The sequence below is a fragment of the Nelumbo lutea genome, chromosome 3 (genome assembly GCF_056320005.1).
Source record: "Nelumbo lutea isolate HS-2025 chromosome 3, American lotus-T2T, whole genome shotgun sequence".
In the NCBI taxonomy this organism is placed as follows: Eukaryota; Viridiplantae; Streptophyta; class Magnoliopsida; order Proteales; family Nelumbonaceae; genus Nelumbo; species Nelumbo lutea.
Genome location: NC_142686.1, coordinates 21,286,597 through 21,299,596, shown reverse-complemented (window position 1 = coordinate 21,299,596; position 13,000 = coordinate 21,286,597). Strand labels below are relative to the sequence as shown.

The 13,000-nt window shown below is 40.9% G+C and overlaps 1 protein-coding gene across 2 annotated transcripts in view; it reads right to left on the bottom strand.

The window, feature by feature from the left end:
- The window catches only part of LOC148863492 (isoprenylcysteine alpha-carbonyl methylesterase ICME-like), a 46,918-nt gene that overhangs the window by 16,581 nt on the left and 17,337 nt on the right, over positions 1-13,000 (bottom strand). For both annotated transcript variants that reach the window (XM_088981159.1, XM_088981160.1), the window contains exons 6-7: positions 1,222-1,323; positions 1,001-1,141 (exon numbers count right to left, since the gene is read on the bottom strand). In XM_088981159.1, the coding sequence (XP_088837285.1) occupies positions 1,001-1,141; positions 1,222-1,323 (243 nt within the window). The remainder of the gene's footprint in view (positions 1-1,000; positions 1,142-1,221; positions 1,324-13,000) is intronic.

Genomic DNA, 13,000 nt, shown 5'->3' with positions numbered 1-13,000 from the left:
AAGAGAAATACTTCTACATGAGTTCAGCATACAAAGGGATATTTGAGTATTCTTTCAGTCATATAGCATATACAGGAGAACACGCAGGAGCAAGATCTACAATTAAATGGGTTCTAGTTGAGATATTGTTTGCAAATAATTTTTGTCTGATGATCCTAGTCACCTATTTGCCACATTCAATGTTTGTCTGAACAATTTAAGAACAGAGCAACAACTATTATTCATTTTTAAGATAAGTTGCATGAGTTCTGGTGCAAGTGCCAGGTGAGAGCATGTGAATTGTGACTAGGATTCAGATATGTATGACCCCAAAAATGTTGTTATAAGGGAACGAAAATAAGCCTGATCAAATCTAAAAATTGGTATGAAATTTTGGGCATATCATGCACTGGACAATAAGAATTTAATTTCCAATCATTCACACAAGTCATGTTCAACCTGATACATTCAATTATTGATATCAGAAGAAAAAAATGAAATCTAAACAACCAAAAAAAATGCAACAAATGAACTTATAGCATGGCAATTTAAAACCCTAAAATGAAACAGCAGGCTGAAAATCCACTACATGATGTTAAAAGGAAATTCCTTGTCAGTAATTGAAACATGCTCAAGTTTCAACTGTTAATTGCAACCGTATCTTTAATGATAACCATTGGTAATTTCTACTAGGTGCACATCCAATTAAGTGGATATGTAGCCAATGCATCAAAACCACATTGGAAAAGGGATACAAATTTTGTGAAATTGACATATGTGAGTTCCCATACCCATGTTGGTTCTGTCTGATACAGGTCCTTGTGCAAAATGAGAGGTCTGTACTTTGTCAACTCAGGCTGTACAGTTCTTGTTCAATGACTTGAAAAGAAAAAGAAAGAAAATGGGGTAAATGGATCAAAGGGGGACTTACAAGTTTACAATAATTAGGAAGTAACTTGCATCAGAAAACCAACACCGACAAACACAGAGATTAATGGCAAGAACATCAGTGAATATTTACCCTCCAGACAAACCCAAATAAGCTTTTATCTGTGAAACACTCCAGGATGTGCTCTCTCCTTCACCAGCTTCTTTTATTGCTTGCTCCAGGAGGGCACAAGAAGCAATATGTGCACCAGCTGATTGCCCCATTAAATAAATCCTACATGGTAGCACATAAATAAGATAATGTGGCATTCAGTGAGAAGGAAATTCACATGATAAAGCATGAGAGTGTTTTACCTATTGGGGTCACCTCCATATTCAGAAATATTATTGCACACAAATGAGATCCCTTGAGAAGCATCTGTCACCATGTCACTGATAGTCCCCTGAGGAAAATTTCTGTGGACATAGAAACCATGAGATATGTAGATATGGGTAGGTTGATGTCATGTACATGCAGCATAAGAATTGTAACATTACACAGTTATATGCATGGATACTTACAATGAAAAGGGACAAGTATTTAAGACACCATCCAAATAAAATACAATAAAGATTTATATTTGTTCTTTCTTCATTGTGTTTTGTGAATATGTTTAGGAAATTGCATGTGTATAGAATGAACACGTTTAATTTAAGTACAGCATTTACTCTTTTGTAGGCAGCACCATTGGAGGCTGTCATAGCAGACCTACAGTCACCCATTGGAGGCTGTCATAGCTCCCTATATACATCTTGGAGTTCAAAAAAAAACAAAACCATTTTCTTGGGGTTGGAAGTAGCATACAGTCACCCATGTGATCAAAATACTGATGATTTGTAGGTATATCAAACAAATACAGATCACACAATGCAAAATGGTCATCAGGTGGTGGAATATAGAATTCCAGGATTTGGAAAATTGTGGATACTCTTGGGTTTTCTAATACTGGTAGAACATAGAATTCTAGATGTTATCCAGAAGAGAAGAAGAAAGGAAGAGGGAAGAGAGAGGAGAGGAGAGGAGAGATTGAGAGTCAACAAGTACTGCTGGCGGCACCAGTTTTAACAGACTTTTAACACTCCCCCTCAAGTTGGGACATAGATGTCAATTATGCCCAACTTGTCACATAAATCATGATGTCGCAAGTGATGTTACATTTTGTGAAAATGTCTGCAATTTGGTTTTCAAAACTGACATAGGGGGTACACACTTCACCTGTGACAACCTTTTCTCTTATAAAATGTTTGTCGACTTCGATGTGTTTAGTTCTATCATGCAGCACTGGATTAGCAACAATGTTTATGGCTGCTTTGTTATCACAGTATGGGGTCATAGGTCCATCAACTGTAAATCCCAACTCACTCAACAAATTTTTTTGCCACATAATTTCAGCCGCCCTATGAGACATTGCCCTATATTCAGCTTCAGCACTAGACCTAGCTACTACATTCTACTTTTTGCTTCTCCAGGTAACTAGGTTCCCTCCTACAAAGGTACAGTAGTCGTTGGTTGACTTCCTATTACTCAGGGATCCTGCCCAATTTGCATTGGTACACACTTCAACTTTCAAATGCCCGTGCTTTTGAAACAATAAACCTGCACCTGGAAACTTCTTAAGATATCTGAGAACTCTTTCAGCTGCTTCAAGGTGAGTGGTCTTAGGGGCATGCATGAATTGGCTAAAAACATCCATTGCATAAGCAATGTCTTGTTGGGTCAAAGAAAGATATAAAAATCTTCCTACAAGTCTTTGAAATTGTTTCACATCCTTGATGAATTCACCTTGACAGCAAACTAATTTGTGATTATGATCAATAGGAGAATCAACAGGCTTCACTCCCAATTTTCTTGTATCTTGGAGAAAATCTAGAACATACTTCCTCTAGGAAATGAAGATACCCTTTTGTGAGTGGACAACTTCAATCCCAAGGAAGTACCTTAAAAGACCTAGATCTTTCACTTCAAACTGGGTAGCAAGAAATCTCTTCAGCTTTTGAATTTCATCTTTCCAATCACCAGTGATAACTATATCATCAACATATATGTAGATTTTCAAGACGGCTATTCAGTCTTGATCACTAAGAGATTTTAGGTTCGATGAGAAGAGAAAGTGAAGAAGATGTAGAAGAAAGAGTGATGGAAGAGCAATAGAACACAGATTTTGAGGAGAAGAACAGAATGTCAATCATTCTGCCGCCGCCACTTTAAGTTAATATATATAGGTTATGCTAGTTACATGAAAGGACATATCTGCCCTTGGTGTTTACATCATAACTGTGACTAGATAACAACCAATATAAAACTGAAACTAGAAATAACAAAACAACAAAATAACCACAGCTGTGACTAGATACATTCTACCCTACGGACAGAGTGGTACCACAGTTGTGGGACCCACATCAATGTTCTCTACACTCCCCCTCAAGTTGGGAGTATACGTTCATCATTCCCAACTTGGATAGATCCGCCTCTAGCTTCTTTCTTGATACGGCTTTAGTAAGAATGTCGGCTAGTTGCATACTGGATGTGATGTAAGGGAGGCATACTTCTTGAGATGAGACCTTCTCTCGCACAAAATGGCGGTCAACTTCAATGTGTTTGGTTCTGTCATGCTGTACTGGATTATGTGTTACATTAATGGCGGCTTGATTATCACAGTACAGCATCAGGGGTTTCTCATACTCAATACCCAACTCCTCAAGTAGAGATCTTAGCCATAGGATTTCAGCCACTCCATTGGCCATGGACCTGTATTCTGCTTCAGCACTTGACTGGGAGACCACACTTTGTTTCTTACTTCTCCAGGAGACAAGGTTTCCTCCCACAAGGGCACAATATCCCGAGGTAGACCTTCTGTCATCAACACTCCCAGCCCAATCTGCATCAGTACAAACCTCCACCTTCATGTGATTGTTGTTCTTGAAAAGTATACCCCTACCTGGGCATCTCTTCAAGTAGGCTAAGATTTTTTCTGCAGCAAGAAGATGTGTGGTTCTAGGAGAATGCATGTACTGGCTGACAACACTAACAGCATAAGTAATATCTGGCTGAGTGAGGCAGAGATATAGGAGCTTTCCTACCAGTTGCTGGAACATAACTTTGTCTTCAAGAAGCTCCCCACTCTCAGCACTAATCCTGTGATTCTGTTCAATTGGTGTATCTGCAGGCTTGACACCTAACTTTCCAGTTTCTGCCAACAGGTCTAAGAAATATTTCCTCTGAGATATAAAGATCCCCTGTTTGGATCTAGCAACCTCAATACCCAAAAAATACCGGAGTACACCAAGGTCCTTCACCTCAAATTCTTGGTGAAGAAGCTGTTTAAGAGACTCAATCTCATGGCTATCATTCCCTGTGACCATAATATCATCAACATATGCTGCCAACAGTGTCAAAGAGGACTCCACCCTCTTGATGAATAGGGTATGATCTGACTGGGCCTGTACATATCCAAACTTCACAAGTGCTAGTCTGAATCTATCAAACCAAACCATAGGTGACTGTTTCAAACCATACAAAGCCTTGTTGAGCCGGCAGACCTTCTTACCTACTTCTGCATCATAGAAGCCAGGAGGCAAACGCATGTAAACTTCTTCCTGCAGATCTCCATTCAGAAAGGCATTTTTCACGTCCATTTGGTATAAAGGCCAAGTGTGACTTGCTGCAAGGGACAAGAGAACTCGAATAGTAGTCATCTTGGCTACCGGTGCAAATGTCTCCAAGTAATCTATTCCATAAGTCTGTGTAAACCCTCTTGCAACTAACCGAGCTTTATACCTCTCAATAGATCCATCTGCATTATGCTTCACCGTAAATACCCATCTGCACCCAACTGGTTTCTTTCCTTTTGGCAAATCAACTACCTCCCAGGTGTTGTTCTTCAACAGAGCATCCATCTCAACTTGCATTGTTCTTGGAATAGGGACATTGGAAATGGAGCGCTAAGGTAGGACCTGTAGGTAGGAGATAGGTGATCATAGGATAAAAAATGGGAAATACAGTGGGCTGTGGATGTGGTACAATGTCGTTTCCCTTTATGGACTGCAATTCGAAGGTCAAGATCATCTGTAGGGGAAGTCTCTGTGGGCTCTGGGACTGAAGTATCTGGACCTGGAGCTGCATATGAGATTGGAGCTGGTCTGGACTGCTGATGATCAGGATCAACCTGCCTGCACCGCCTGTGATAAACCCTCAACTCCTGATCCCTCTGACCACCCTCACCATTGTAGCTTTCCGTCAACTCCTGATCCCTCTGACCACCCTCACCATTGCAGTTCTCATCACCCAATGGAATAGGTAAAGGAACTGCCCCACTCTCACTGCTCTCCCCCTGAAGACAAGAACTCAAACCCCCACTCTCACTACTCTCCCCCTGAGGGGCAACCCGAGGATAAAAGGGTGTCCCCTCAAAGAAAGTGACATCCATGGAGACAAACTTCATCCCGGAGACAGGATCATAACAACAATAACCCTTTTGAGTTTGTGCATAACCAAGGAAGATGCATTTGGAGGCTTTGGGTTCGAACTTGGAGGGATGGGGTCCGAGAAGCTGAACAAAGCAAGTGCAACCGAATGTCTTAAGGGGAATAGAAAACAAGTCCTCACGTGGGTGTAGAAGCGAAAAAGGAGATCGCATATCAAGGACCCTGGAAGGGACCCGATTAATAAGGTATACCACTGTGAGGATAGCGTCCCCCCAGAAGCGAATAGGGACATTAGAAGTAAACATGAGGCTTCTAGCCACTTCCAAAATGTGCCTATTCTTCCTCTCGGCAACTCCATTCTGTTGAGGTGTATGAGGGCAAGAGCTTTGGTGGATAACCCCATGATGAAGAAGATAAGATGTCAATGATTTAGCAAAGTATTCCTTTGCGTTATCAGATCGGAGAACTTTGATCTTGGCATCAAACTGGGTTAGGATCATTTGGTGAAAATTTTGGGTCAGGGAAGGTACCTCATCTCGTGAACGCATGAGATAAACCCAAGAAAAGCGGGTATGGTCATCAACAAATAACAAAAAATATCTGTACCCACCCATGGAAGGGATATGATAAGGCCCCCAAACGTCAGTATGCACAATATCAAAAGAATTATCACTCCTTTTATTACTCAATAAATAAGGCTTTCTACAATGCTTAGCAAACTCACAACTTTCACATTGTAGTTGAGACAACTCAATAGACTCAAATAAAGTAGGAAACAAACTCTGTAAAGATCGAAAAGACAAATGACCTAATCGGTTATGCTTTGGCATAACCGGACTCACACTCTTAGAAACAAAAGACAACTTCTTTACTGACTCTCCCTGACGAAACCGCTTCCCGAGCAGATAGATCCCATTCGTCTCACGGCCAGTCCCAATCACCTTCTGCGTCTCCAAGTCCTGAAAAACACATCGGTCAGGGAAGAAGGTTATTGAGCAGTTCATATGCTTGGTAATACTACTGACTGAAAGAAGGTTAGTATCAAGCTTAGGAACATGCAAAACAGATGATAGGGAGATAGTATCTGAAAGCTTGATGTCACCCTTCCCAGAAATAGGAACCAAGGAGCCATCAGCAATAGATACCTTATCCCTACCAGAAGACAAATGGTAAGTAGTAAACAGTGAAGGCAAGCTAGTCATGTGATCAGATGCACCTGAGTCTATTACCCAACAAGGTTCAGTAGTACCTGGAGCTGAGGCATGATAGGCTGAAGCTCGAGTACCTGAATGGGTGAAGGCAGATGTGACAGGGGCTGATGGAGGCTGCAGTGGCTGAGCTGAATTTCCAACCTCCTTTTCTAGCTGTAATAGGGCAGCCCGAACTGCAGCTAAGGTCTCCAAAGATGTTCCTTTTGTGCCAGATGAGGATGCTGAATCAGTGTTCATGGCTACATGAGCAGTGCCCTTCTTGTTTCTTAACTTCGCAGGAACCAAGTGGGGATGCGGTTTCCAACATGTCTCTTTTGTATGTTTGGGTTTCTTACAATGTTCACATACTACATCCTTCTTGTCTTCCTTCCTCCTGTCGTTCTCTGAATCACCCCCTGATTTGGGTGTAGCCGCTACAAAGGCTGATATGGGTTGCATCATAACCTTCCTTCTGGTTTCTTCACTATGTACAAATGAGTAAGCCTGAGAGAGAGTCACATTGTCTCTAGTCAAAATCTGCTGCCTCACAATATCATATTCTGAATTCAGTCCCGCCAGGAACTCAAACACTCTGTTTGTCTCGATGTGCTTTCTATGGGTCTGAGCATCTTTGGGACTCTCCCACTCAAGAGTCTCTAAGTGATCAATCTCATGCCACAGGGACTTCAAGGTAGAGAAGTAGACCGATACTGGTTTCTCTCCTTGTTTAAGGGTGTTCACTTCACATTTCAATTCATATGCTCTAGCAACATTAAGGGGTTGGGAGTAAGTTTCTTTCATAACATCCCATATCTCCTTAGCTGTTTTTGCCCACAAATAATTCCGGCTAATATGAGGCTGCATAGAATTACACAGCCATGTCATAACCAAGTAGTTTTCTTGCATCCACTTGGTACATGTCGGGTCTCCCTTGGAAGGTTCTTTCATATCTCGCAGGAGGTACCCTAATTTACCTCTTCCACCAATAGCCATCATGGCTGATTGGGCCCATTCCAAATAGTTTGATCCATCAAACTTTACGGTCGTAATCTGACCACCCATCTCAGAAATACCACCATAACTGATGTTCCCAAGACTGCCTTCTGCCTGAATTTTAGACTCCATTTCTGTCAAGTCTCAAAACAGTACTTGAATCACCAATCACAATCAAGACAGTATAGGCCTGATCTGTATTCTCAGTGTATGTGCACAAAACCGAAGTAATTCTGATCTGAAACCAACTAGCCAACACAGCAGTAGCTGTCCGTAGATCTCTAACCCCCTTAGAACTCTGAGAACAGCTTTAAAACAAAACTGATATGCTAGGGAAAGTTAGGGTTTTAATCAGTCCTGAAAGGAAGCAATTCAGTCGCACAGTCCAAACTATATAGATGAGCTTGTAGTAGGGCTAATCTAGAATCTGATCAGATCTACCAATCAACTTAAGAGTAGCTCTAGGTAGATCACAGAGTTCAGTCAACCACTAGAGCTTGCCGCAGATCACTTTCAAACCCTAGAGTAGAAATGAACACAGTTCGGTCCAGGGTTTGATGTAAAACCCTAGGAAATCGAAGAGAGAAAGAGCTAGAATGATTCGGCCTTCCCCTCCAGATAGGTCCAACCTATCTTCTCTGAAAGAACTTCTATTAAAAAGTAACAACTTACAAGGAAAAAATAGTTCGCTGCCTTCTAGGGTTACCTGAACCCTAGTCTTCTCTGATCCTTCCTGACCACCAACATTCTGCAACCCTAGCAAGTTTCCAACAGCTGCTAGTACCTGTGGCGATCTCCAAGAATCAGTCTGCGAACTCCTCCTTTTCAGCTTTCAGTCCTAGGAGATTCTCATGTGGTCGGCTGGTATTAGACTCACATGAAAAACCCTAACTTGGCTCTGATACCATGTAGATTTTCAAGACTGCTATTCAGTCTTGATCACTAAGAGATTTTAGGTTCGATGAGAAGAGAAAGTGAAGATGTAGAAGAAAGAGTGATGGAAGAGCAATAGAACACAGATTTTGAGGAGAAGAGCAGAATGTCAATCATTCTGCCGCCGCCACTTTAAGTTAATATATATAGGTTATGCTAGTTACATGAAAGGACATATCTGCCCTTGGTGTTTACATCATAATTGTGACTAGATAACAACCAATATAAAACTGAAACTAGAAATAACAAAACAACAAAATAACCACAGCTGTGACTAGATACATTCTACCCTACGGACAGAGTGGTACCACAGCTGTGGGGCCTACATCAATGTTCTCTACAATATACTATCAGGGCTGCAATTTTTCCTTCCCCTCTTTTCACAAATAATGTGTGATCAGATTGACACTGATTGTATCCTCTTTGTTGAACAGCTACATGAAACCTGCTAACCAAGCTCTTGGTGATTGTTCCAAACCATATAATGATTTTTTTAACCTGCAAACTTTTTGTCATTTACCCTGAGCTCAGAAACCAGGGGGTTGTACCATGTACACTTCCTTTTTAAAGTCACCATTTAGAAAGGCATTCTCGATATCTAGTTGAGGTCCCAATCAAGATTAGCAACTAAAAAAAAGACTCTAATGGAGTTCATCTTAGCAAGAAGTGCAAAAGTTTCTGCATAATCCACTCCATACACTTGTGTAAACCCTTTTTCCACTAAACAAGCTTTATACCGTTCCACAGTGCCATCAGTCCTATGTTTTACTGGGAAAACCCATTTACATCCAAATAGTTCCTTCCCCTCAAGAAGATCTACCAATTCGTATGTGCCATTTTTACGCAAAGCATTAATTTCTTCCTTCATAGAATTTGTCCATTCAGGCACCAATAGAGCTTCTACCACATTCTTAGGAATAGGAGCACTGTCAATGGAAGAAAGGAAGGCCCGAAAGGAAGGTGAAATGTTCTCATAGGAAACAAAATGGGAAATGGGATGTTTAGTGGTGCAAGACCTAACATCATTCTAGTGAGCAATAAGAAGGTCAAGGCCATCAGCAATAGAGGTATCAATAGCAACAGGATCAGGAACATCAATAGGAACCAAGTACTTGGTTGGGTAGGATCCACCCCCAGAGAGTCAGATGGCATTGGTGGTATAGCTTCTAGGTGCTCCACAACTCTTGAACATGGCTAGCCTTTGTGACGATAAAAGAAAACATGAAAGGGAGGAGGATCGGGAAGAGGAGGGAGTTGAACTGGTTTTTCCTCATTTGTACACTGCCCCTGAGGAGAAACAAGGAAGAAAGGTTCACTCTCAAAGAAAGAGACATCCATAGAAACATAATACCTCCGAGAGACGGGATCAAAGCATCGGAATCCATTCTTAGTGGAGTACCCCAAGAAGATGCAAGGAATAGAACGGGGATCCAATTTTCCACGAGTAGGTGACAGGTTTTGAACAAAACAATGGCAACCAAACACACGATGAGGAATAGAAAGAAGAGGAGCCTTACGAAAAAGAAGTTGATGTGGGGCTTTGCATTCTAACCAGCGAGAGGCATATGATTAATGAGATAAGTAGCTCAAAGGATAGCCTCAAGCCAAAAGCGTTTCGAGACATTCATATGAAGTAGTAACCCCCGAGCCACTTCAAGAAGGTGTCGGTTCTTTCTTTCAACAACACCATTTTGTTGTGGTGTTTGGGCACATGGGTTACAATGAAGTGATCCACACGAAGCAAAGAACTCCGTGAGATCATTATGAAAATATTCTTTGGCATTATCGGATTGAAAAACTTAAGATTTCAATTTGAAATTGGGTAAAGATCATTTGGTGGAAATCTTGGATAATTTTTGGTACTTCATCCTTGGTTCACATAGGATACACCCATGTGTATTTGGAGTAATCATCAACAAAGATAATAAAATACTTGTAGCCACTCTTAAATCGTAAAGTAATAGGGCCCCAAACATCAGAATGAACAATATGAAAAGAAAATTCAGATTTATTATTCTCTGAAGAAAAATGGGTTCTATAATGCTTACTCAATGGACAAGTTTGATATGTAAACCTCGACACTGACACTAACTTAAACAACTTTAGAAACACCATTTTTAAGGACTCAAAAGATAAATGACCAAGATGAATGTGCCATAAATAGACATGACTCTTACTAGACTGAATCTTAGACTCTGTGACTGTAAGATCAGCTTATTCTCCGGCATGCAGAGCCTGTAGAGAAGATGGGCCGAATGGCCCATTGGCTGTTTATGTTCTTTTCTGTAATGGGCCTTATTCCGGGCCCATCCTTTCTATGTCTTGTTCTTTGTAATTTCTTGCCCAAATAAGGGCCTCCTTGTAATTATTCAAATTTATCTTAATAAAACAGTGTTAGGGTGCTGAGAGGGAGTACTGTTCGAAACTCTCACTCTCAAAACCCTCATTGCCGAATTCTCAAGGTCTGTTTTCTCAGTTTTCTTCATGGTATCAGAGCAGGCCTGAACTTCAGTATTCTAGGGATGGAAGCTTCAGCTCGTGTTGCCTGATTCTTGGAGGTCATTAGAAGGTGCTCAAGACTCAAATCTCTTGGAGAAGGGGTTCGGTGGCTAGGAAGAATCAGAGAAAAAAGGGAAACAGCTTGGTTTCTGATCTGAAGTTTAAATATTGTAAGTTGTGCTCAGATTTCTGGGTTATTTTTCTTTGTTTGGACTGTTGAAGTGTCCAAAATTTTTGGGTTGTTTTTGTACAGCTATTCGACTGTCTTTTAATCTAGTTTAACCCAGAGATTTCTGGGTTGTTTTCACTCCTTTTTGGACTGTCAAAACTGTCAAAACATCCTTGGTTTCAGTGCCGCAAATCGTTGCTTCTTTTGGTTGTGTTTTGGGGGCCTGTACGGACTGTTCTTGAGACCTTTTTCACCTTTGACAGTGGGGTCTTCTCTATTGTCCACACTGTTTGTAAAAATGCCTCTTCAGCAATAAGGACTGGTATTTAATCTTCTTGATTACTTTTTGGTGATTACCTTGAAGTCCCTGATTAGAAAAGGATCTTCGATTGAATGCTTAGAAGTTTTCCGATTACTTATTGAAGGCCGAACCAAGGTTCTACTTCAGTCTTGGTTCTTGCAACTTCCGGGTGTAGTTTGGCCTTGTGTATTGTTGTCTTGAGGTTGGTTGAACTCAGTCCTTGCACATCCTCATTCGGTACACTTGTAGAAGTCATCTGAAATCATATTTGAAGTATTTACATGATGAACTCTTCTGAATTTGAAAACAAGATTGGTGCTGAATATGGACCGGTTCAGGGGGCTCCAGGTGATTCTTTATTGACTGAGACCACAGTTAAACTAGATGGAAATAATTATCTGGCATGGTCACAATTGGTAAAGATTCATATATGCAGTAGAGGAAAGTGGGGGTTTATTTCCGGGAGCAAGAAGGCTCCCCCAGAAGATGATCCATCCTACGAGAAGTGGATGCAAGAAAATTACATTGTCATTGGGTGGCTTGTGAATTCAATGCAGCTACAAATTAGCCAACACTACCTATGGATGAATTCAGCAAAAGAAATTTGGGATAGTGTTGCAGAAACCTATTCCCAAAAACTAAATGTGGCTAGAGCCTATAAATTGAGAAGTGATGTGAAGAATTTAAGGCAAGGGGAGAAACCTTTAGCTATATACTTCTTGACCCTTAAGTCTATGGCAAGAAATTGACCTAATAGAAGTTGTAACTTGGGACATCACCAATGATGCAGAGACTTACAGAAAACTGGTTGAAAGGAACAGGGTGTTTGAGTTCTTAACCGGACTAAACCCAGAATATGATATCACAAAACAGAATATTCTTTCCAAGGAGAGTGATCATTTTGCAAATATGGGGGTTAAACCCAAAGGTGTTGTTGGGACATCTAGTGGCTCAGGAAAGAAAGAAGTTGTATGTGAGTATTGCAAGAAACCGAAGCACACCAAAGACAAGTGCTGGAAATTACATCTTGATCTTGTTCCCATTCGATTTCAGAAAAAACATGATAGTAAAAGGACAGGAAGCGCAAATGTAGCTACTAGGCCAGATAGTGATAAGTACTATACTGAAGAGATGTCTGCTTGTGCACAGTTGGCAGCCATGAAAGTAGAATATGAAAAGTTTGGGAAGATGATCAGTCATCTAGAGGATGTGACTTCTTCTTCCAACCCTTCAGGAAATTCAGCTTCTTCTGCCTTTGCTCATTCAGGTATAAGGGCCTCTGCCAATCATGCAACCACTTCAGGTAATCTTAAGATCCCTTGGATTATTGACTAGGGTGCTTCTGATCATATAACCAACCTTTCTACCTTGTTTGTTTCATATGACTTGCTTCCTGGACGTGATAAAATCACTTTAGCTGATGGTTCACTTGCCCCTATTTCTGGCAAGGAAACCATCAAGGCTACAGATTCCTTGTTCCTACCTTCTGCCCTTCATGTACCTAGACTAAATACAAATTTGTTGTCTATTAGTAGTTTAACCAAGTCACTAAATTGTTGTGTAACCTTCTTTCCTTCCTACTGT